The 26,105-nt window shown below is 40.7% G+C and overlaps 1 protein-coding gene across 4 annotated transcripts in view; it reads left to right on the top strand.

Annotated features, from left to right (window-relative positions):
• The window catches only part of OSBPL10 (oxysterol binding protein like 10), a 302,022-nt gene that overhangs the window by 138,534 nt on the left and 137,383 nt on the right, over positions 1-26,105 (top strand). For 3 of the 4 annotated variants that reach the window (XM_032861033.1, XM_032861036.1, XM_032861035.1), the window contains exon 4: positions 15,504-15,695. The exons of the other annotated variant lie outside the window; for it this stretch is intronic. In XM_032861033.1, the coding sequence (XP_032716924.1) occupies positions 15,504-15,695 (192 nt within the window). The remainder of the gene's footprint in view (positions 1-15,503; positions 15,696-26,105) is intronic. 4 annotated transcript variants of the gene reach the window in all.

The following is a 26,105-nucleotide window of genomic DNA, read 5'->3' as shown; positions in this document are numbered from 1 at the left end:
TCTGTTAATAAACTGTATTCTGGGAAAGACCTGTCATTTAGATTCTTCTGTGTGATTAAGGGAGGACAGAAGTTTCTCTTAAGCCCACAGGGTGTCCAATGCCTTCGGTTCAAGAGAATCCACATGTTGAAATGGCACATTCTGGGAGTGCCTGTCCAGAACCCTACAGCATTCTACTCTCTAGTTCCATCCATCTTTTTTTTTTTTTTTTTAAAGATTTTATTTATTTATTTGATAGAGATCACAAGTAGGCAGAGAGGCAGGCAGAGAGAGAGGGGGAAGCAGGTTCCCTGCCGAGCAGACAGCCCGATGCAGGGCTCGATCCCAGGACCCTGGGATCATGACCTGAGCCGAAGGCAGAGGCTTAACCCACTGAGACACCCAGGTGCCCCTCTAGTTCCATCTGTCTTGTTGTCCATGGCAAGACTTCATTCTTTTTTTAATGGCTGCTTTGTGTTCTGTTGTATTTGTATACCACATCTTTGTCCCTTCATCTATCCATGGACAGTTGGGCTACTTCCATATTTTGGCTGTTGTACATCGTGCTGCCATAAACATAGGGGCACATATGGCTTTTCAAATTAGTGTTTTTGTCTTCTTTGGGTAAATACCCAGCAGAGGAATTACTGGATCATATGGATCAAATTCTGTCTTTAACTTTTTGAGGAATCTCCATACTGTTTTCCACAGTGGCTGCACCAGTTTGCATTCCCACCAACCATACATGAGGGCTCTCCTTTCTCCACAGCTTCACCAACACCTGTTGTTTCTTGTACTGTTGATTTTTAGCCCTTCTGATAGGTGTGAGGTGACGTCTCATCATAGTTGTGATTTGCATTTCCCTGATGACGAGTGGCGCCGAGCATCTTTTCATGTGTCTGTTGGCCATCTGGATGTCTTCTTTGAAGACTGTTCACATCTTCTGTTCATCTTTAATTGGATTATTTTTTGGGTGTTCAGTTGTATCTGCTTGGGTTTCTTTAAAGAACAGGGCAAGCTCATTATGGAATCCTAGGTTTTTATAAATGGTTTCTATTCTTGTATGGTTGTCCTGCCCACACCTAATTCTATAGCAGTTCCTAGCATCGCTTTTCTATTGATGTTTTTCGGGTTATGCGGCTTAGTTGCATAAAGACAGTCATTCTTCATGTTTATATTTTATCAGTTTATTATTTAAATGATGCAGTTAAAACAGTAAGTACACTAGCATAAGCAGAGTCAGGTCTTAGTACAGTTGGCCCTTTGTAGATACCTCGCTCTGCTGGTCGGGGTACAAGCGTGTAGGCATAACCCGAGAGAGATAAGCCACAGGCAATCATCAGTCCTTTGTGTGCATGTCCGTGGTGTTTATGGAAGGCATGAAAAACAGTGGGAAATCTAATCAGTTGGTTAAACTGGGACATTGAAAGCATCTGTATAACTTTTCTAACTTTGCTACTTGATACCCTGAGATTGGGCAGTGCAAATATCCTCACCTATAATACGATCTAAACCTCTTTGGGTTGCCTCTAATGACTCCATTGAGACACTTCCTGCATGGAAATTATTGACACCAGTGGAGGTCCATTGGGCTTTCCAACTTTGCCAGATAATTATATGACAGGCCGGATTATGTCAAATTCAGTGATTGGAATGACAAGGGGCCTAGTCCTTAAGCCATTTACTCTTCTAATGATTCCCTGTTGTTAATTCTTTGGTAAAAATTGAGACCTCTGAGAGTTAAAAAAAAAAAAAAAATTCAACCTGTTAATTTGAAGATCTAATTGGCTTTATTAAGAGATCCATGAACCAGGCAGCAGCCCGTCAAGCAAGTAGAAGGGAGCTCCAAGGAATTGGACAAGCTGGAAAGGTTTTACAGAAAGGAGGATGAAGCAAAGAGTTTTTAGCAAAAGAAAGAAAAGGACTTTCTTGGCCAGAGAGGGTTTTGATTATATAGATTACCTCACTCAAGCCCATCACGAAATTTCAGATCGACTTTGGAAAGGTCATATCCCCCCCCCCCCATAGGTTGAAACTGTAATTAAGTCTTGGTTTCCTGTCTTGGAGGGTAAACGTTGCCAACCTGGGCTTGCTTTATCTTTTTTTAAAAGATTTTATTTATTTGTTTACTTGACAGAGAGATCGCAAGTAGGCAGAGAGAAAGGGGGAAGCAGGCTCCCTGCTGAGCAGACAGCCTGATGTGGGGCTCAATTCCAGGACCCTGAGATCATGACCTGAACCAAAGGCAGAGGCTTAACCCCCGAGCCACCCAGGAGCCCCTGCTTTAGCTTTTTTAACAGAGTGAATCAGGTTCTTTCCTTTGTGATCCAGAAATTAATTGCAAGCAAAAAAAGAAAGAAAAAAGAAAAAAAATATATGTTTTTTGGTTGGCTCTGTATACATGTTAAGTGTTTTGTCTGGATTCTTAAAAATCCAAAACACAAAATCTAAATTCCTTCATGTTTAAAAATAAGCCTCGCATAGTGTTAGCATAAGCTTTCAAACCTGTGGTTTATTTCTGCTCTGGCAAGAAGTGCCTTAGGGAGAATTAAGGAAGGGCCATGCAGATGTATGATACACCTGTGTGTTACATACATATGAAAAGTGCAGCAGGAAAGAGGAAGGCAAATACTAATCGCTCCTTTTTTTTTTTTTTTAAGATTTTTTATTTATTTGACAGACAGAAATCACAAGTAGGCAGAGAGAGAGGAGGAAGCAGGCTCCCCGCTGAGCAGAGAGCCTGATGCAGGGCTTGATCCTAGGACTCTGGGATCATGACCTGAGCCGAAGGCAGAGGCTTTAACCCACTGAGCCACCCAGGTGCCCCAACACTAATCACTTCTAAGGGTCTGGTCCAATAAAGGATTTGCAGGAAACTTCCTAATTGATGCATTGGCTTTATAAGGTTTCTGCTGCTTCCTGTGGCTCTCACCGCCCCTCTGCCCCCCACCAGAGTGGGTTAGTAGGGGGCTATTTACTGATTGCCTGAGTTATTAGCTAATCTTGCATTTCTGTCTTAACCTCACCAGTAATACCAAGCCTGGAAGAAGTAATTAGTGGGATTTATTGCACAGATCCTGTTGGATTCTGTGTGCACCTGAGGCATGTTGACGAGGTTTAATTTTTTTAGTGGGAAGCATTTTGAGACACAAGTAGGACCCCTTTTGAGCTTCAAGTTTCTGCGCTCGAGCATTTGGAAAGGAGATAATAATCTCTTCTAAATAGATAAGAGTGCTTCTGTCAGAGATTAGTTATTGATTATAAGAAAATCAAATTTGCTTTTTAAAATGTTCTGTCTTAGAGTTGCCTTGGACTTTTCATCCCCATGGCTGGTTTGACCCACTGGTAGGTGACAGAAGTTTAAACATGAAATAAGAGCCCTTCCCTCCACCCCCCCCCCATTAGAGAGTGATCATTTATAGAATTCCTTGGCATGTGGTCTCCTTTTGTTCCGTGATTCATTTCAGGCATAAAATATCTTCTGGCTCGATTATACGGAGACGTGAGAAGAAAAAGAATAGAATAAATCATGAAATGGCCATCTTCAGGGCAGCAGTAATACAATTTTACCATGAAAATTATCCAATAGAGATGATACATGTTGTGTAGACATATGTAAATTGTATGCAAATAACAATTTAATACATGAGCCAATTTGAACAATGGGTTCCAGTAAGCTTCCCTGAGGAAGGAAGCTTATTGGAACCCATTGTTCATATTGGCTCATCATTCTGAGTGTGTGAATGAGCCCCAGGTGATACCAGGGTACTCTGGCTTTGCCCAGCAATTGTTTGTAATTTCTAAATCAGGAGCTTACCTTTCCAGTCCGTTACCTCTCTGACCTCAATTCCTACTTCTTTATGCCTTGCTCATTTCCACTCTGGCCATGCTTTCCTCCTTGCTCAAACATGCCAGATAGACTTCTACCCCAGGGCCTTTGTACCTGTTGAGTTACTACATACAATGCTATTTCCCAGATGTCAGCATAGCTCACTCCTTGGCTTCATTCAGGTCTTTAAATCAAATGTCACGGTTTCATGAGGGTTTCTCTCCCCACTTATGGAAAACTGGAAAGCCTTCCCATCTTTCTTGTTGTCTGCTTTATGTTAATATATATTGTTCCTGCTTTTTATTATTGTATGTATATATCTAAAACAGTTTCTATTTTCCCGATTTATTTATTTATTTTGGTCTCTTTGCCTCACCAGGATGCCACTTTCCCGAAGGCAGGGATATTTGTCTTTTCGTTCAGTGTTACAGCTCTGTCAGTGCCTGGCACATAGTAGATGCCTGGGAAATACTTACAGATAGCTCTGAATAATGTGTGTTGGTTGATATTGTACCAGGTTTCCTTTTTGTACATTTTGTGTTTGTGTATAATTGTGTGTGATTTATCTTTTCCAGACTCTTCCTCTTGGAAAAGGGGAGGAGTTATCAGTGAATCATTGTTAGTATTTTTTAAAAATTAGCTTTGCAGGGAAGGAGCAGTGGTTTAACCGGTTGTTGGAAGGTGAGGTTGGTGGAGGGCTCATTGCTCTGTCTTCATTGTGTTCCTAGCATTTGCAAGGTGAGGTCCTGTATCAGTTTTCACGGGGTACACAGTGGCTGTTAGTCAGAAGCTCTGGCCCGGGGGCTGTCACAAGTTAGGGGAGACAGTAGGACACGGAGGGAGATGTGTGGATAAAACACATTAAGTGCTGTGAGAGTTGGGCACTGTATCTTATCTTTGACATCTGTAGATGTATGATCCATCAAACATTGGCCTTGTTATGGGTAATTAAACATTTAAAGAATTTGAAGTATTAGCTTCATGTAGCTTTGGCTTAATGAGCTTATTGTTTTAAGTATTTGAGAATTGGTATGCACTATGGGACTTTGAAATTAAAAAGTCGTTTTTCCCCCCAAAATGCTAACTGAGCTGTCAGTCATGGTGTTCTGTAAAGAATTGTGCTGTTTGGGACCTCAGTTGAAGAGAATGGGTGAATCACATCTAGGCACTCAGTGTAGTGTCATGGCCAAGAGCATGGCCTTGGGGAACAGCTGCCCTGAATTTGAATCCCTGCCCCCTGATTTATTAGATTTATGAGCTGCATGACCTGGGGACAGAGATGATTCTTTCTGTGCCTCATTTTCCTCATCTACGAAATGGCAATTTTAGTACCTACCTTACGAGATTATGAACAGGGTTAAATTATTTTTTTTTGGGGGGGGGGTTAAATGATTTAAAGTGTGTATATATTAAGACAGTTTATGGTCCATAGTTCATTCACATGATACTTATAAGTATACTTATAATTAAAGTTATTGCCATCATTATTGGATTATGGCAAACTTACCAGTCCCAACAAGGCCTTTTATTAAAAAAAAAAAAAAAAAAAAAAAACTTTTTAAGAACTCTTATAGTTGTTTTCCTTCCTTTTTCCCCTGCTCCCATCCCCCTCTTCTTCCTTAGCACCAATGCCTTGGCTCTGCATGGGTCTTTTCCTGTATCTGTGTTTTAAATCTGTGGCCATTACATCGTCCTGCAGATCTTGTCCTTTTTAGACTTTTCTAACTTAGCAGTAGGTTTTATCGGTGTTGCTGTACCTATCTCTATGTCATTACTTCTAACTGATGGGTGTATATTTACTGTGTGTGCAGTCCATGTTTAATTTATACAAACTCTTACTCATGTACGCCTGACTTGCCTCAGACTCCCCACCCTCAACAGTGAACATCTTTGAACATATCCTTGTATATACAGGCAACTGTGAGCATGTTTGTTGTGTACCTGCCAGTAGAAATCTTCAGGGTCATAGGAACGTGCATATATTTTCATTAAATTCTGCTGTATTGCTACTGAAATGGCTGTACCAGTCTTTCCCACTAGAGTGCAAGAGGTTCCAGAATCTTTACACCCTTGCCATTCCTTGGTGCTGTTTTACTCTTTAATTTTTGGTAAATCTGGTGGTTGTGAAATCTAGCTATTTTAAATGTATTTCTCTGATTACCTTGATATACTTGGTAAGCATGCATCTTTCTTTTTCGGTATATTGCCTGTTCTTATCCTTTGTCTGTTTTTTATAGTGTTGTCTGGTTTGTATTTGTAGGAATTCCTTTTATATTCTAGATAGTAATCTGTCTTCTCGCAGTCTCCACACATCTGTTAATTTTGTCTAAAATGTCCTTGGTTGAAGAGAAACCCTTATGATGTAGTCAAACCCATCACTCTGTTAAACTTGTGATATGTACTTTTGGTCTTGTAAGGAAAGCTTTTGTACATTCAGAGTTGCACAGACACTCTCTTACATTTCCTTTTGTTATTTTTGTAGTTCTGCTTTTTACGTTTAGATTTTTACCTTTTTTATCTTTGTGTATGATATGAGATTAGAGTCAGCTATGTTTGCTTTCCCCTTATCAGTTACCTCCTTTACTGGTTTATTGGGTTGCTTCTCTAATTACTAACTTTCATATTTTTTAAATATATGCCCTCTTTTCCAGCTTTTAGTCTTGTCTCTTCTTCCTGCCTGAATATCCTATAATCATTACTCATTGTGGCTTTGTTGTTCAATATTTGTATCTGGTAAGATGAGTCTCCTTTTTCAGAATTAACTTGGCCCCTCACAAACCATTATTCTTCCATTTATATACTAGAATAAATCTGTGGCTTTGCTCAAAAAAATCCTACTGGGATTTTTATTAGAATAATTATAATGCAGGAGTACAGATGTCTTTACAATATTAAGTTGTCTTATTCATTTACCTGGTGTGTGTTATCTCTGTTTTCCCCGTACTTTACTGATTTCTCTTCATAGATTTAAAATACCTTTTCCATAAAGGTCTTATGTATTCCTTATTGGATTAATGTCTGTACGATTATAGTTTTTATTGCTATTGTGAATATCTTATTTTCTATTACATTTCCTAGTTATTACTGATACAGAAAAATGTTATGGACTTCTCTAAGTTCATCTAACAACTTTGCTGGAGTTATTTGCTTTCTTTTTCTTTTTTGTAAAATCACATCTATGGCTAGTTACATTTTATTTCTTCCTCTCTTATCCTTCTACCTCTTCTTTTCTTCTTGTCCTGTTTTGTTGGCTTGTGCCTCCAGTACTGTATTAAACAGTGATAGTACTGCAATCCTTATTTCTGAAACTAAAAGCAATGAAGCTAAACATCTTTAAGTATTGGGGGTGTTCTATATTTTTGGCATATAACTAAGTTGTGGAAACTTCTTCCTAGTCCTTGTTCAGAAATGATTTTTTTTTATTAAAATGGCAATTTGGCATTAAAAAGTCTTGGTTTTTTGTTATTTGCAAACAACATCTATAGAGTAAAATTATTTCTTTGAGGATCTGCAATTCCAAGAGAATATAGTATACAATTATCCTTTCAAAGGCCTGTTGTGCGTATATTTTTATGATAGGTGAGTGGGTTGAAGTGTTAGATAAGTAGAAATGTAAAATGGATATCTGCTTTCCTGCTATCAAATATTTTACATCAAACTTTGTGTGACACTCTATTTAAATAACTAGATCCTCATGTAATTGAGAAAGGCCACCTGGAGAGGCTGAGCCTTGAATCAGGCTTTTTTAGTTGAATTTTGAATGACGCTTGTAATGTTATCCTTTTAAGGCTGTTTTTAGATCTATAAAAAGAGAAGACTAGACTGAGTTGTTGGTTTTTTTTTTTTTTCCTTTTCTAAAATTCTATAGTTTTACAGCATGAGAAGAGATGGGCTTGGTCGGTAGAGAAAATCTTCACATTTTCAGAAGAAAGCATCCAAAAGGAGTCTTGGTCCTTGAATTACAAGTTCCCAAACACATTATGTAGAGAGTAGTTGAAAGGAGGGCAGATGTATGGAAGGTTTTGAAGTCACGCATAACTGCTTCTGGGTGGATCTGGAAGATGGTGAGAGCTGGCAGATGTGAGCTGGGGGAGAAGGGTGGTGGGTGGTAAGGGGCCAAGTGCAGGAGACCTGGAAGCTTGATCTAGATGAAGGCTGGCCAGAGCATGGTTAGGGATTCTGGAGTACTGGCTTAGCTGTTAGAGGATTTATTTGCGGGCTGAAAACGTTGAGATACAAGGCAAACTTAAAAATGTCCAGTTTTCTTTTCCTCTATTTACAGGCAATGGAAATACATGCATTTGCTTGCTTTGTTTTTCAAAGATCTGGCATTGGCAGGTATATCAAAGGTTCATGCAGTATGATTAGAAGCAGGCTAGAGACTGCCTCTCTGGAGAAAACTATTCTTTTCCCTTTGCACACTTTGGCACATATTTGTGTGTGTGTGTTAAGAGAGGGTATTGGTATCGTTAGTGGGAAATGTTTATGATATATTATGGATTTTCAGATTAAAATGGAAGAAATTGGGCACCTGGGTGTCTCATTCGGTCAGGCATCTGCCTTCGGCTTCAGTCATGGTCCCAGAGTCCTGGGATCAAGTCCCTCCTCGGGCTCCCTGCTCAGTGGGGAGTCTGCTTCTCCCTCTACCCTTACCTCCTGCTTGTGAGCATCTCTCTCTCTCTCAAATTAATAAAATCTTAAGAAAAATAAAAAAATAAAGTGAAAGAAATTCCCTAGACTTCCTGACCTGGTAACTTAAAGTTTAAACTTTTATTTCTGTAAGAAGACAGGAATTTGGAAAAATAGAGCAAGTGAAGTATACTTTTTGAAATGTTAACCATGGGAATGAACTTGGAAAATAACCCAGTTTTAAAACCTTTTATTTCTACTTTGGATCTGCTGTAAACTTAGGATCACAGAATATTAAAAAACAAAATCAAAAGCAAATGCAAAGGTCCATACAGCTGTTGAAGCAGGGGAGCGAAGTTCTTATCTTAGGAGTCCAAGAATGAATCTTGTGGATAAAGGAAAGTGAGTAAAACAGTAGAGTTTTATTAAATGGAGATATAGAAAACCCTCTCAGTAGTGAGAGGGGTCCTGACTGGGTTGCCACTGGGGGCTTTTAGGGATGGTCTTTTATAGAAAGCAAACCTGGAAAGTTAAATCCTTTTAACCTCTCTATTGATAGGCACCATTGGGTAAGGACTAGTGATAACACCTTTAATGGTCTACTTCCTTTTTTAGGATCAGGTAATTCTTTGTTGGTCACATGTAGCTGTTATAACAAGAACCCACCTCTGACCCCTAGGACAGGATGGTCTGATTTGTTGACTTATCTCTGGTTTCTTTACACCTCCACATTTTTGGGATTTTTGCTAGCGGGATCCTGGAGACCCCTACTTATCTCTTCCAACCTCCCCCCACCTATCCCTTAGTCATTATTAAGCAAAATAGTGGAATATATTAATTTTAAAAACACCATAAATTTTTGGGGCTGCCAGCTGGCTCAGACCATAGAGCATGTGACTCTTGATCTTAGGGTCATTATTAGTTGAAGACCCATGTTGGGTCTTGAAAAAAAAAATGATACCATTTATTTTCATTTAGATATTGACTAACAGAAAAATGAAATTCTGAATAATTTTAAGGTCCTGAATTGTACTATTTTAAAAACTGTTGGCTTTTCCAGTTTTGGCGATCGAAGTATGCTTACATTTGGAAGAAAAGGAATAAATCACATTTTTTTTCGTTTAGCTTTCACATATTTAGAAAAATGATACCTTGATTTTTTTCTTGTTTGGGGGAAGAGAAAGGAATGTAATGAAAGGCTTTAGTTGGTTGAATTTGTTTTTCAATAATACGCAACCGGGGTGCCTGGGTGGTGGTGTTGGTTGAGAGTCCAACTCTTGGTTTTGGCTCAGTCCTGATCTTAAGGTCATGGGATTGAGTCCTCAGCCTAGAGTCCACTTGAGATCTCTCTCCCTCTTCCTCTGACCCTCCTCCTGCATGCGCTTTCTCTCTAAAATAAATAAATTAAAACAAAACAAAATGCTAGGCGCTTCGTGGCTCAGTCTGTTAAGCATCTGCCTTTGGCTCAGGTCATGATCCCAGGGTCCTGGGATCGAGCCCTGTATCACACTCCCAGCTCAGTGGGGATCCTGCTTCTCCCTCTCCCCATGTTTGTGCCCCCTCTGTCTCTCTCTCTCTCATAAATAAATAAAATCTTTAAGAAAAAAACCAACCATACTAGTTTGGTTTTTCATCTCCCTTGGGCTATTTATTCCGAAATATGGTGTCTTTTCCTGCTTCACTATGACAGAATTCAAGGAAGTGAGGAAAATAGGTTCCAAATTAAATGTCATTTGAATGCTGTTCCAATTAATTGACTTTCAACGATTCTTTTCCATCAGAAAAATTATCTATACAAGGGGTTACCACAAATGTTTATATATTTTCCCCCTTATTCCTTTTCAGCTTTTAAATTTCAGTTTTGACAAGCCTAATTATAAAGTTCTAATATTTGTTTTTAGAGGTTTTTAGGACCAGCAGGTGGTCTTTACAACTTGAGGTTCTGTTTCATTCCAAAATATTAGTGGGAACTTGCCTATTACTTATTTAAGCTAATTCTTTACTTTTAGTATGCATGTAGCATTGGCGTTATCCACAGGCGCTTTAATCTATAATAGATGTATTTTTTAAAATGTGAAATCATATTTTAAAGGTACTTTTTCTCTGAAGCAAACTTTTTTTTTTAGTAATTAGGATGATTATTCTTTATTTTTATTTTAAATTTATTATTTTTTTAAGTTAAGGAAGTGGTAAAACTGTCTGCTTAAAGCAGTGTTGATGAATACAAAAGTCCTTAAGTCCGTGTATATGACTCTGGGACCACTTAATAATCGTTCATCTGTGTTGGTGCGTCAAGTCCTAATTTTAATTTACAAATGATAGTGATGACACTTCATGCTAAGTACGAGGCCTGTGTCCTACTTACGTCTTCTCATTTCATTCTCCAACAACCAGTAAGGTAGGTAATAGTGAAATTTTAGAATTGGGGAAAAAAAAAAAAAAAAGAATTCCAGAGTGAGAGCCCCATGCCCCTTACCAGCCCACCCTGCTCATGAACACTGGAGCTCAGATCTGAACCCAGGCCATTGACTTTTTTTTTTTTTTTTCCTTCCACAGTTTTTGTCTGGTGTGTCAGTTTTATTTTATTTGTTTTTATTAACATATAATGTATTATCTGTTTCAGGGGTGCAGGTCTGTGCTTCCATCAGTCTTACACAATTCACAGCACTCACCATAGCATATACTCTCCCCAATGTCCATCACTCAGTGACCCCACTCCTCCTACCCCTCTCTACTTCAGCAACCCTAATTTTGTTTCCTGAGATTAAGTGTCTCTTATGGTTTGTCTCCCTTTCTGGTTTCATCTTGTTTCATTTTTCCCTCCGTTCCCCTATGATCTTCTGTCTTGTTTCTCAAATTCCTCATATCAGTAAGATCATATGATACTTCTTTTTCTCTGATTGCCTTATTTTGCTTAGCATAATACCCTCTAGTTCTATCCACATCATTGCAGATGGCAAGATTTCATTTCTTTTGATAGCTGCATAGTATTCCATTGTATATATATATATATACCACATCTTCTTTATCCATTCATTTGTGGATGGACATCGAGGTTCTTTCCATAGTTTGGCTATTGTAGACATTGCTGCTGTAAACATTTGGGTGGATGTGTTGCTTCGGATCACTACTTTCGTTATCTTTGGGGTAAACACCCAGTAGTGTGATTGCTGGGTCATAGGGTAGCTCTATTTTCAACTTTTTGAGGAACCTCCATGCTGTTTTCCAGAGTGGCTGCACCAGCTTGCATTCCCACCAACAGTGTAGGAGGGTTCCCCTTTCTCCGCATCCTCGCTAGCATCTCTAGTTTTCTGACTTATTAATTTTAGCCATTCTGACTGATGTGAGGTGGTATCTCATTGTGGTTTTAATTTTATTTCCCTGATCAGGCCATTGACTCTTAACCACTCCCCTCCCACAGCCTCTGGATAGCCCTTCGATTCTGCTGTAAGTTTCCCAGACTGGACTCTGTCTTTCAGCTCCCTGCTTGATTTCCCTTACTGGACATCTTCCTTCTCCCTCTTTTCAGTCGTGCTTTCCTTCATGCTCGTTTTAGCCAGTAAGTACAGAGAGTATGCCTACGTGTCTTCCTTGCACACTTGGGAAATTGCATGGATCTGAGGAAGTAAGCAGGAAAAACCAAGAGGTTGTAAATCCCAAGAAATCCCACTGCGTGTCGAATGTCTGGGCGGGGTCTGAGCCTCAGCACTTTGTCTCACCGGGGGCCCCACTTTCTCTTCTTCAGCTTCACCCCATCTGTCAGGCAGGCGCTGTTTGGGAGAGGGGACACAAGGGCTGATTCTTTGAGGTAAAGGGTACATCTTATTTCCAGAAAGAAAATTACCCTTGATTCCAAATTTTTCACAGATGGTGCACTTGGTTTTTCTAGTTGCTCTCCCTGAATTAAGTATTTGGAGTAAAAACCTGCCCTGTTGTTCCTGATAATGTTTTGTTGTAAAATAGTAGCGGGGATGAGTGTAGGACAGCGAAACACCATCTAAAAACACAGCCTGGAGTTTTCCCCAGGCTGCCTGTGGAAAGAGAGCCTTCTCGTTCCTAGCGATTGTAGTTTGTGGGCTGGTCTCCTTTGTTTCTCCCGGAGCCTGATGACCTATGCAGTGTACCAAGAGTGAGGCTTTTTTTGTTCCTATTTACCCTGAGAGGAGGCACTGGTGTGAATTAAACTGTTGAGAGTACCACAGTTAATGGGAAATTAAAGGTTTTTTCAACTCAGATTTACTGCTTGTGAATTCAAGTGACAGCCATTAAGTAATGATCATGAAGTTATACATTCGCAGTGGAATAATTTGGCTCCTGGGCGAGTTTTCTTGATTTATTACCATTTACAGTGACAGTGCTCCAAGCAAAGGCATCTCTCTGCCACAGTTGTCTTCTTCTCGGATTTCAAATGGGTCCTCATTCTCAGCATCTAGAATTGTTTTCTCCCCCTGCAGTCTTGCAATGCAGTGGCTGACCATAAAGACTCTCCAGTAAGTATTTAATTATATTTCAGACTCCAATCACCACTTTGATCCAGTTTAAAAAAAAAAAAAAAAGAGGTTGCTCCCTGCTTATGATTTTGAACTAAGTGACTTCTTAACATTTAAAAAATCAATATGGCCTTTATTGATCAAGTTTAAGTGATAGAAGGAAAGAAACTTTGGCCATGCAGTTTCCTACTGTGCTAAATGTTTTATGTGCACGATCTAATTTAATCTTCATGATGGCTTTTAAGGTTCAATATTATTTTTCCTTTTTTAAAGATTAGGTAATTGATGCTTAATAAGAAAGCTTAAATAACTCAACTGAAGTCAACACAGCTAGAACCTGGTACAGCTGGGGGAGGGAACCTCAGCTGTGTATCTCAAAAGCCCAGTGAAAAAGCTGCCCTTTCTTGGGTTGGAAATAAGCCTCCCAAACAATCAAAATGTTTTTCAGTAGACTCTTAATGCTTAGGGAAATTCACGGTCATTAAAGGATTAAAGAAATAGCTTCTTTCATCCTCCACACTCCAAGTGAAAACATTAAAGCAGAAAGTAGATGCCTGTTGTATTTCATTGTGATCAAGGTATATGCAATTCTTAGACGAAAAATTCTCCAATTGCCTGTATATAAAGTTATTTAAAAGCAACACACTGCTTTTCAGCTTTGTCTTATTAATTATATCCAAGTTCAATCCAGAGAACTTTTTCAAGCTCCTCTGATGGTTGCAGGGCGATACAAAGTTCTGACTTCTATACTACCTCCCACCCCACTCCCAACCCCATGGCAGCTTGAAAATTACAGATCATTAACATTTAACAGCTTTTAGAGCTGTTGACTGTTACCTGGGGCCCGAAGCTAAGTCTGCTTTGAAGGTGCCAACTTGTCTGGGTTGATTTGTACACTGCTGCCTGTCCCGGTATCCTCCCCCAGTCCTGCTCAGGCTTCAGGTCACACACTCTCTGTGATGAGGTCAGCTCAAGCTCTTCCTCCTTTGGCATTTTCTGGCTCTGTTGCCAAATTAACACCTTGCTCTGCACTTCCTTACTCTGTGTGTGTGTGTGTGTGTGTGTGTGTGTGTGTGTGTGTGTTTCTGTGTGTATCTTCTATCCCCAGCAATACTGTAAGCATCTGTGATAGAAGACTGTCTTGTACATCTTCTGTTTCTCCTGGAGACCACCCGGTAGATATTCTCAAGGGCACACAGTAGGTGTTCAGTAAATACATGGACCCTGAAATTCAGAAGCTGGCCTGAGTTAACATAGCCTTCTTTCAAGTTGGAGGGAAGGATAGGAACATTCAGAATGTAAATTGTATGTAGAATTGAACACATTTTGGATAAGTAATATGTTCACGTGGTTCAAAAGGCAGGAACATAAAAAACCATTGGGAAACAAAAAATCTCCCTTCCTGTCCTTCCTCTCATTCTCTGCTTCTCCACAAATAAGTAACTACTTTTTTAGTTCTGTGTGTCTTCTTCTGGGGTATTTTTCTGTTTTAAACCACTACCTGGGTGGTTCACTTGGTTAGCCATCTGCCTTCATGATCTCAAGGTCATCATCTCAAGGTCATCATCTCAAGGTCCTGGGATCAAGCCCCACATTGGGCTCCCTGCTCAGCAGAGAGTCTGCTTCTCCCTCTCCTTCTGTCACTCTTCCCTGCTTGTGCACTCTCTCTCTCTCTCTCTCTCTCTCTCTCTCAAATAAAGAAATTTAAAAATCTTCAAAAAAGAAACAAATAATTGTAAGTGAATAACAATAAAAATACTCATTTTTCACATTTTGATGCAGAACTTTGCCTACTAGGTGACAGTTCTGGACCTTGCTTTTTTCACTTCTCCAGTGCAGAGATTTTTTTCCAGACCAACTCCTTGAGCCCTTTCATCTCCAAAAATTGAAATGCCATCTTTATCCTACACTGAATGGTTACTGGGGTTATACATTCTTCTAAGATGAAATAAGAACACCACACTAACAAACGGGGATTAATTGGTGGGTAACTTAGGACTTCCAGTCACGCAGCAGACATTTAGTAAGAACCTAATAGATTAGGCAGTCCTGATGGGCCTGGTCTTGGGGATACAAAGATGAGTTTGGAAAAATCTCTTAAGAAGTTAGCTGTACAATGGATATAATCTCCCCGCAGGGGAACAGGAGCAGCAGGGAGGCTGTGGCAGACAGGGAGGGGATGCCCACATCAGGAAACGGACCTGAATCTTAAGGTTCCACTGTTGTTTGCCAGCGTGAGAGTAAGAACATTCTAGAAAGAGGAGCTAATTTATGCACAGACACAGATCTGTATGAGTCTGTGGCCTTTGGAGGGACTCAGTTGCCTCTCATGCTCAATAGAGTAGGGGAAGGGACATGGTCCAAACGAGGTCAGAAGTGTAGTTAATGGTGGTTGTCTCTTTTAAGTGCCTGGGGGCCTTGGACATGTTGTGTTGCTGTACCTCCCCCATTCCTCCATCCCTTTAAGTAGACAAAGGGGAAAGATGAAGAGAAGAGGTCCCAGATAAATGGAAGCCAACCCCTAGCTGTGTTCTGCACGTCGGTTGCTGAGTTTTGACACCTGTTGCTTATTCTAGACGACTCCAAGTTCCCGAAGCCGCAGTCTCACTTTGCTCCCCCATGGAACGCCCAATCCTGCATCTCCCTGTAGCCAGAGACACCTCGGCGCGGGGGCCCCCGGTGTTGTCACAATCACGCATCACAAGTCGCCTGCAGCTGCCCGAAGAGCCAAGAGTCAGTATCCTGGCCAGCTTCATGAAGTCAGAGAGGTAGGCTTTGCTCTCCTACTAGGTTGAGTGGTCCCTGGGCGCTGAGGGCCACTACCACTGGGCTGCCAACTTCCCTTCCCTTGTATCATCTAGATTATGAAGAGATGACCCCCAGCGCGCCTCCCAGCCACACAACCATGACGGTGTTGCTTCCCGCTTATAGAGAAAATCGTTTGTTTCTGTGTGAGGTGAGGTGAAGTGAGGTGTTCAGGAAACCTTTGAGAGCTTAGAAAGCAGGGAAAGCCAGCCCACAGACACAGGGGTACAAGTTGAAGTCAAGTCAAAGTCTCCATGCTCATGGCAGAGCCTAGACAGTACATGGTCAAGGGTGGCTGGGAAATAACAGGTTCTGAATCTCAGGATGTGTGAGACCTTTTTTCAGCCTTGCCTCACTCATGAGGTGCCTCCCTTGGTCTTCCTATCACAGACCACTCTCAGCAGAGTGCTGGGTCGTGAAGGAGCACTGTCCTTCGAGTTGGAAGACTGTTATTTGGAAGTGAGTCTTGCAAAGCTTTGAACCTGAGTTTCTGCCTCTGTAGGATGGAAAGAACCCAGGCCTTCCCCTCCTCTCAAGGGAGATTTGAGGCTCATTGTGATTGTGCACTTGAAAGCCTTTCAGCTGTAAGTGCCTTATGAACCTATGGAGGACTATGCTTTGTTTTTACTTTTGACCCACTGGGGAGTCATCAGTTTGGGCATCCCACTTTCTTCGTGTTCATGTCATGGTTTGCCACTGTCCTCAGGAATGGACTCTATGAAGTGAATGACCGTGGTCTTGGGTGCCTAACATGTGTGGAGACTTGTGGCCCTGCGGCTGGCCTGTGGGCGGACCAGCCCTTACTCTGAGGGAAGCAGCGGGGCGCTGGCTCATGGTGAGGTGCACGGTGGGCCTCCTAGCATAGGGTCTGATTGCTCAAGTCAGCACGCCGCTCATTTTCTTTTCTAAATGTCACAAGCTAAGTAGTGCTGGGTCCGCCCGCTGTCTTGGTCTGACTCTGGCCCAGGACAGAAAATCTGACCTCTTCTGAGCCAAATCCGTAGATGCCTATGAAAGACTTATTTTTCCTGATGGATTTACACATGCCTGTGCTCTCTCTTGCCTAATAAAGAGAAGAAACAGAGTCAAATGCTACCTTTGATACAGTCACCCTGATTTTTTTTTTTTTTAATGATGTTTCATTCTGAGCTTAACCTTGACACACTGGATGATATGAGGAAAGGTCGTGCACTTGTATTTTTCAGTTTTCATAGCATCTTAAGAAAAACTGTATTAGAGAAACACTTCATACCCAAAGCAGAACAGAAGAGTGGCACCCTTCACTCAGCGTCAGCAGTTCCAACTTTCTGTTGTTCTCGTTCATGTTTTCCCTCTACCACCTTTTTTTTTCCTTGCGCTGAAGTATTTCAAGGAAATCATAAATGTTATATCATTTTTATCATTGCCAGTAAATGCTTTAATATTATCTAACAAATAAGGACTTAAAAAAAAAAAAAACCACCAACAACTTGACCACAACACCACCATAGTCGCTTTTATGTAAACCTCACTGTGGGTATTTTTGCAAGTATGTTAGAGATGAGAACCTTAAAAAAAAAAAAAAAGAAAGAAAATAGAAAAAAGGCAGGTTGAAAGTTCATGGCATTGTGCGAATTCTTTTGTGATGACTGTCTGATAGACTTACTCTTACATGTGATGCTAGGAAGCCTGGAGTATGTGGAAAAAAGTGGGGGTGTTTGCATGGAATGAGCTGTGGCCTGAATAAAAGTTGAGGAACTTGGCTTAATTTTTAGTAGCACATGATGCAATTTAATGCCCCAATCTTTTCTTCCTCCATTTTTAAGAAGTTGTTTTTAAAAGAATAAAAGTGTGTTCTTGAAGCATAGGCATGTAAAAATAATTAGTAAAATATATAATGCAAGTACATGTTGCACAAGAAGTCAAAAGAAGAAAATCAGAATTACCCATAGTCCTATCTCCTTTCAGATAACCATTATTTAAGCTTTCAGTGGATTTACTTTTGGGTTATTTTTTCTGTATGTTTCATGTACAGATAAGTAAAACTTACATAGTATGATCTAAAGTTCATCAATAGTGACATGTGTGCTCCTTTTTTTCTTTATCCTCTTGTTTTCTCTCCATTTTCCACCCCTGAGGGGCAATTATTGAAATTTCCCATGAAGTTTTGTTATATGAAAAATAGGTAAGATGCCTCCATAGCTATATAGTGATTTGATTTTTGTATTCCTGGGTAATCATTTCTTTCTTCAGGCTGTTGCTTTTGTCTGATAATCTTTCTTGCTGAAATCTAATTTTAAGTGAGCTTGTTGAGACGTATATATCAACATTGGCAGTTGAGAGAATTGTGGGGTGCTGAACACCTCTGAGGGAAGAGTTAAAAGTTCCAATTCTCTGATATCCTGTCCAGCTTCCTTCCTGGTTAGAGAATGGTAGCTGTTTGATGACATCTCTGTCATTTTATGATGTGGACAGATCCACCTTGGGAACAATCAGAGATAATTTCACTCATACCAGGAAGTTCTTCAGTTTTAAAAGTATATTAATTTCAGAGTATAAAGGCCTTGGCTCTGGATTCCACTGTATTTATCTATAAAATAACTAGAGGAAAATGGAATAGCATTTTTAACCCAGCTGTATAGGGAATATAAACTTAGGACCACTGAAGCAATGAAGAAAATTGTCATATATAAGACAGATGTGCCCGAGTATTTGAAGAGGAAAAAGAAAAATAGCCTGGCCAGAGGCAGTAGAATATTAAATGAAATTCCATAGCATGGGTGAAGGTAATGGGACAGTTTAAAAGACTAAATGGTTATCATCCAAAATATAAAGAATTGAGATCTCAAAGCTCAGTACCGAAAATCCTCACTAGAAGTGGTCAGGAGAGATGAATATAGGGAATTTGAAACACAGGCATATCCCTGTTAGCAATTTAAGAAATGAAAATTAGGGCTACTTTGCCTAATCAGAACTAAATATGGCCCATTATAGGTTATGGTGTTAAGAAATACTGGTAGTGTTGCATGTTGTCTTTTTGCTACAGCCTGGAGATCTATAATAAGAATTAAACACAAAACAGAGCTGTTCATGGCCATTGACCCATAAATTCCCCACTGAGAACTATATGCTGAGGAACTAGTCCACGGGATTGGGGTGGGAGGAAGAGCGTTAATTTGGGTAAAGTTATTCCTAATAATAAAGTAATAGATCCAACACAAAACATCATGGAAATGACAAAACAAACAATAATTCACATCAGATACTGAATTACCAGGTAGCAACTTAAGATAAAAGTCATGTGTAAGAGGGGCACCTGGCTGGCTCAGTCGGTAGAGCATGTAACTCTTGATCTCATGAGTCATGAGTTCAAGCCCCACGTTGGGTGTGGAGCCTACTCAAAAAAAAAAAAAAAAAAGAAAAAGAAAAAGAAAGAAACAGTCATGTGTAAGTATTATGACTACATGGACTTGTGTAGGAAATAAGAAATCAGGATACAGAATAATATGTGCACATTGGACCCCATGTCCCTCTTAATAAAGTCCAGAAATTGTTTAGAACTGGCAGTTCCGGAATTTGGATTTTACTTGCAAACTAAAATGTACAAGTAGAATTTGGGGAGGAACATGATGCTGCAACTATTAAATTTTGACCAGCAAGGACGTTTTTAAAGCACAGTGACAGTCTGTGACTACTACCATCTCGGAAAAGCACGTTGAACGCCCCCTCCCCTGCCATCTCCAAGGCGTGTAGTCTCTGAATAAAGAGCCATTCATTGCTCTGAATAAATTTAGTTTAATGAAAAACATACTGAATTTCACCCATTACTAATATTTTATCTTGAATTGGAAGAGTATTATTCATCATGGATTGATTCTAGCCTATGAATCTGTGTTTTTTAAACCATTGATCACCACTGGCTTTTTTTTTTTTTTCCCTCATCCTATCACCCTCTTACTCCTTGCTGTCCATTGAATAAAGGTTGTACTCTTGAGCACCGCAAACAAGGCCTTCCATAGTCTGTCCATCTCCGTGTCCTGCTCTCAGCATGCCTGCTCATCCCCACCATGTACTTACGGTCTCCCTCTGTTGGGAGGTGTGTTGGCCAAGGAGAGCTTTCTGCCATGAATGAAATACTCTGTACCTTGCATTCTTGTCTAGGACAGCCACCACTTACATGGGGCTAATGAGCTCTTGAAATGTGCTAGTCTGAACTGAGATGTACTGTGAATGTAAAAAGGCACACTAGATTTCCAAGTAGTGCCAGAAAGGGTAAAATGTTTCATTAATACTGTTTTAATACTCCTTGCTTGTAAAAATGAAGATATTTTCTAGGTTCAGTGAAATTGAAGATATTAAAGTATCTTGTCCTTTATTCTCTTAAGTGTGCCTACCGGAAAATTTAAAATTATGTGCCTCTCGTTTGTGGCTTGCGTTGTATTTCTTAGATAGCACTGCCCTCTGTTGTGGGCTTGCTCACTCCGCTCTCCTCTATCTATCTGACAGGTACTGAGTGCCTACTACATGCCAGACTGGATTTTTTGTTTGAGAAAGAGAGCATGTGTGCACGAGCACAAGCTGTGAGTGGGAAGGGACAGAGGGACAAGCAGACTCCCCGCTGACTGTGGATCCCAACAGTGGGGCTTGACCCCAGGACCCGGAGATCACAACCTGAGCCAAAGTCAGACACTTAACTGTCTGAGCCAGCAGGCGCCCAGACTGGATTTTTATGCTAAAAGCCATGTCCGATTCATCTTTGCCTCTTCTAGCCCTGGCACAACTCCTGGGCATGTTGGTTGGACAAACCAACTTGAGGACCCATTCTCTAGCAGGTAGAATTGTTTAGAAACAGACTGTGGAGGCATTCGTGGATTGCTTGGTACCCATACACAGTGGATAGTGACACACAGGGTTTCGTCTGACAATGAGAGCACTGGGTGGGGGGTGGGGTGGGGTGGGTATTCCTGTCTGGGTGCCTAAGGGGAAAGTGACGATGGTGCGAGCCTCTGAATGAGCCACTGGAATTGTTTTATAAATAGGTTCTAAATATTTTTAAAAATCAATTTGAGCCCTCAGCTGCTTAAGTATACGATGACTGAAATTATGGCACTTCCTTACACTAACTTTAATACTTTAGTGACCTGATAATGGGTTTTCACATGGCTTATGTTTATTTAAATGGGCACAAGTTCCACTGGTACAAGTACAATGTGATTTTTATAAAATTCTTGGTTGCTCAGTGCTTGCTTTCTTTTTTAAAGATTTTATTTATTTATTTGACAGAGATCACAAGCAGGCAGAGAGGCAGGCAGAGAGAGAGGAGGAAGCAGGCTCCCCACTGAGCAGATGGCCCAATGTGGGGCTCGATCCCAGGACCCTGGGATCATGACCCGAGCTGAAGGCAAAGGCTTTAACCCACTGAGCCACCCAGGCGCCCCTGCTAGGTGCTTTCTGAAAAAATACAACCCTAGTACATGTTCATACTAGTGCATGTGTATACATAGACATAGGCATACACCCATGAACTGAGCATAAGAGTATGAAGTAGGGAAGTCAAGATGTTTCTTCTTTTCCTAAGTCATTACTGTTTCCTGAAAGTGAGCACTAAAGAAATGATTGGTGTGTCTGCAAACATAAGAGCCTGTCTATGTTTTTATGTACATGTATGGATTTGTGTGCATGTGTGGGGTGATGTGTGGTGTATATGGGTCTTATTTTAACTATTTTCTTCCTTGGATTAGAGTTGAAAATTCTCTAAAGAACATACCTACTAATGAAGTTCTCTTAATACAAATATGGTCAGGGGCTTGGACATACCAAATATTTGAGAAACAGAATAAACTTGGTAGAGCCCAGGTTCTTGTGCCTTTGACCAAATAATGTTTTCATTTGTGACATTTGAGAGTTAAAAAAAAAAAAAAAAACAACCACCAAAAACCAGTTAATTCCACTAGGAGACCACGTCTGGATTCTGTAGCTTGATGACGGAAAAGGTCATGCATGCTGTTGAATTGTAATGGGTATGTGTGAGGCATAAATTAAGTTCAGTGGTAAATTAAGTTTCAGTGGTAATTTATTGACATGTAGGAATTATCCTTCCCTTACACTACTGTTAGCTTGCTTCTAGGCACATACCCTTTTGAAGAGAGAGCTGTGTGTATTGCATTGGTTTACGCTGGGTAGGTAAACTGTATCGAGGCTGTGTCATTTAATATATTTTTAAATAAACCTTCTGGAGTATGATATATTGCAGATGTGTTTATGCAGTTCCTGCTGTGTGAATATGTTTCTCCATGTAATTGCATATTTATTTAATACACATACAAGGGAAGGCCCTTTAATGAAAGCGCCATCTTTATAAATGATACCAGCCCAGTGTTCTCTCCCTTCAGGGTAGTTTGGTTTGATCCTGGTGCACGTGGATGTCATGAATACCTGGATAGAAACCTTGATTCGTGTATAGCCTTTGCTATGGAAGCAGCAACTGTCAAAGATCTCCCTAACGAATTTTATTAGCTGATCAATTTCGAGGTAGCAGTCAGTGCTGGCGGCATTGAACGTGAGCAGTCCCATCACCGGGGAAACTGCATTTAGGGGATAAAGTGCATTTATCCTTTGTGTGAGCAGAACGATTATTTGGAGAAAGAAAAGTCCTGAATTAATTCTTCTGTGCACTTTTTTGGATAAATGATGACAAGTAACCTGTGCATGCATTTTTAGTAGCAATTTGCCATGTTTCAAGGTAGGTCTGCTCCAGACTTCAGTTTTCAAAAATCGTAGTGTGGAGTTAATTGATAGCCATTGTTTCCCAATGTTTTAAAAGCAGTAGAGTGTCATTTGAATAGAAATACTATAGATCCTTACCATGTAAGAACAATGTTTTATGAGTACAGATTTACTTTGGAAGGTAAGATGGGCATTGATGATGATGAAACAAGTTGACTTGGAATAGGGGGAGGATTCACGACTACTGTGGCAATCTTTCATCAGGCTCTGTGTCTCTGCCATTTGAAACAAACGTTTGGGTTGTCCGCGAAATACCTTGGAGGTCCTCTGTTTTGAGTCACTGGATTTTGGCGGTAATAGCATTTCAGGTGAACAATAACACAAGCAAAATGATGAGATAGTGTCCCCAGTCAGCCTTTAACTTGTCTCCCAATCTGCTGCTCTGGAAGAAGGATGGTCTGGTGTCTCAGCTGGCTCAGGGCAGGACTCGCTGGAGTGTCGTCGAAGAGGGGGGAGGCTGGACGCAGACTTAACCACAGAAGACCTAACTGCCTGGTCTCCCAGAAAGTTAGGAGCGTTCATAATTTTCTTTTCCTCGCCATGAGTGTTTGCTTTGTTGAAAGCTAAGTTCTGGCCTAGCTGGTTGTAATGTCAATCCCACTTTTCTTTCAGTCAGTTCTCCTCTTTTTATACATGAGCTGATTCCTTTCAATAAATCTCTTAATACGGATCTCCTACTGGCTCTGTTTCTCAGGTTGAACCCTGGCTGCTATACCTCTTTGTCTTAACCTCCTTAGGCCTCAATTCCCATCTGTAAAATAGGCTCCACCCAATGTGGGGCTCTCACTTGAGTCTCTTGTCAGACTCTTTTATTACTTTGGTACATTTGGAAATTAGGCATTTACTTATTTATTATCTGACATTTCTTGTCCCTCCATATAGAAGTGGTGGTGGTGGTGGTTGTTTTTTCTTAACCTCTTTATTCCTTAGCCCTTAGGACAGCACCTAGCACATAGTAGGTGCTCAATAAAAATTTGAGTAAATGAATGATTTTCCATGAAGGGAATCCTAGCCATTGGGAAACACTCCTTCACTGATTTGGTTAAAACCTTTTGCTGAAGAGGGAGTTTCTTGCTCTGTAGCATATTTTTGGGAGACTCACAGTTCCAGAGCAGGAGCAATGTGGAATTTGGCCCAACTGTATTATGTACTTGTGGAGACTACTTTCCATTATGCCCCAGGCATGCTTGGGTAGTTCTTTCCTTAATCCTTGGTGCACTTTATACCTACCTACATTATTAACAGATATCTTTGTTATAATTATTTTTCTTAATCTCCCCACTAATAGTATAAACTCCTTCTTGAAAGGCATGGATTCATCAGCAATAGTGACAGTTACGTGGACATTGATATTTTGTACTTATGGGGACATCACTCTGTGCCCAGTACCAAAGCTCTGCTGTACTTGCATTATCTTTAGGTTAACTCTTTGAAGTAGATACTATTGTTGTTGTCTCTGTTTTACAGATGTTTTACAGAAACTGAGGCAGAACGAGGGTAAGACAAAAAAAGTGTAGCAGCCAGGGTTCAACCAGAGAAACAGAACCAGTAGGAGATCCATATTAAGATATTATTTGCAAGGAATTGGCTCGTGGGCAGGTTTGGGTCCTGTATAGGCAGGTTCAAGATCACAGGGCAGACGGGAACCCTCAGACACTGTCTGAAGTGAAGATCTCCACATAAAATTGCTACTGCTTCACAGAAGAAATCAGGCCCACCCAGATTTATGTAGGTAGTCTTTCTTACTGAAAGTCAATAGCTTATGGGTTTTAATCACATCTGTAGAACACCTCACAGAAATGGTCAGATGAAGGTTTGATGGAAACCCTGGGTGCTCTCGTCTTGCCAGTTTAAAAAAGAGGGGTGAGGTTTGAGTGGTTCATGCGAGCCAGCTTCCCGAGTTTTGTGCCATAGGACTCCACCATCCCGGCCAAAGCTCTTCAGACCAGCTGTCACCCTTGTCCTGCAGTCTGGCCATTGGAACTTGAGGTGGGCTTAAGTGGGAACTCCAGAGTGAGATTCACCATGCTTTCAGGGCATGAATGGGAAGCACACAGGTGTCAAGAGGTAGAGAAATTAACTGCTGCCAACCGAGTATAAGCACCTAAGTCATGCTTATACAATGGCGGCCTCCCAGAGGTTGCTGTGAGAGCTACTATGGTGTGTTAGTCAGGATTCTCCAGAGAAGTGGAACTGCTGGGGGGGTGTGTAGATGTATATGGATCCTTGAACAACATGGGTTCGAACTGCCCGGGCCCACTTATATGCGGACTTTTTCAATAAACACAGTATAGTAGTAAACATTTTTATGATTTTAATAACAATTTTTCTCTAGTTTATTGTAAGAATATGGTATATAATACATAAAACATACAAAATATGTGTTAATTGCCTATTATTGATAAGGCCTCTGGTCAACAGTAGTTTATTAGTAAAGTTTTGGGGAGTCAAAAGTTACACATGGATTTTCTGCTGTGCAGGAGGTCAGCACCCCTGACCCCTGTGTTATTCAAAGGTTAGCTCTATGTACACAGAGTGAGAGCAGTTTGAGGAACTAGTTCATGTGATTGTGGAGGCTGGCCAATCCAAGATCTAGAGGATAGGCTGGCAGACTGGAGACCAAGGGAAGAGGCAGTGTTACAGTTCAAGTGTGTAGACCATCTCCTAACAGAATGTCCTCTTGCTCAGGGGGGGTTTAGTCTTTTTGTTCTAGTCAGGTCATCAGCTGGTTTGATGAGGACCACTCACATTATGGAGGATGGTCTACTTTGTTCAAAGTCCACCAAAGACCCTCTAACAAAAACATCCAGAATAAAGTTTGTAGAGATGGCTGAGCCATGGTGCACAGATAAGTGAACACAAAATTAATCATAAGCATCCTACACGGTCACCCCATTGTTGTCTTACTGTATGTGTGTGTCCCCTGAGACCCCTGAGCCTGTTTCTGGAAAGCTAACAGACTTTGACTACCACCAGTCATCCCATGCTTGGTTATTGTGCCCACTGTGGGCCCAGTGCTGTGTCTCTGATGTGGGGGATGGAATGCAGCCCTGGCTGTTGGTCAGGGATTTGAGGGGTCTAGGTGGTTGGTTAAGCTAATATGAAAATTATTCGGTACTACAATAGTTAGTGGTGATAGGAATTCGCCAGAAGTAAGGCCAGTGGCAACTAGCTTTTCCTTCATATATACCTATACCTTCTGGGCTCCAAAGCCACCAGGACCCCTAGGAGAGTCACGCTTGGTTGGATTCATCCTCTGGGTTGACTGAATATATGCCTCACAAACTTTTCCACCTGTGATTAGAATATTGAGGAACAGGATTATATGTATAGTGAGGGAAGCTCTCACTATCTCTGAGTGTCTCAGGTTCACAGAAAATTCGTGGTTCAGATACTAGTGAAGCTTTGCAATCAAAAGGAAGCTAACTGGCAGATTATTTTCTGTCACAGTTCTGTGACATAAAAGACTTCAGCCTGTTTTCACTTCATGTGGCAATTTAATACAAGAAGGCTTTCTGTAAGTGCTCTACAGCCTTGAGATAATAATACATTTTGGGTATTGAGTGAGTAGACAAAGGGGGAAGTTGGCCAGGTTCTTCCTTTGGTAC

The sequence above is a fragment of the Lontra canadensis genome, unplaced genomic scaffold (genome assembly GCF_010015895.1).
Source record: "Lontra canadensis isolate GAN:19392208 unplaced genomic scaffold, GSC_riverotter_1.0 scaffold20, whole genome shotgun sequence".
NCBI classification, from domain to species: domain Eukaryota; kingdom Metazoa; phylum Chordata; class Mammalia; order Carnivora; family Mustelidae; genus Lontra; species Lontra canadensis.
This window is presented reverse-complemented; position numbering and strand designations above follow the sequence as displayed.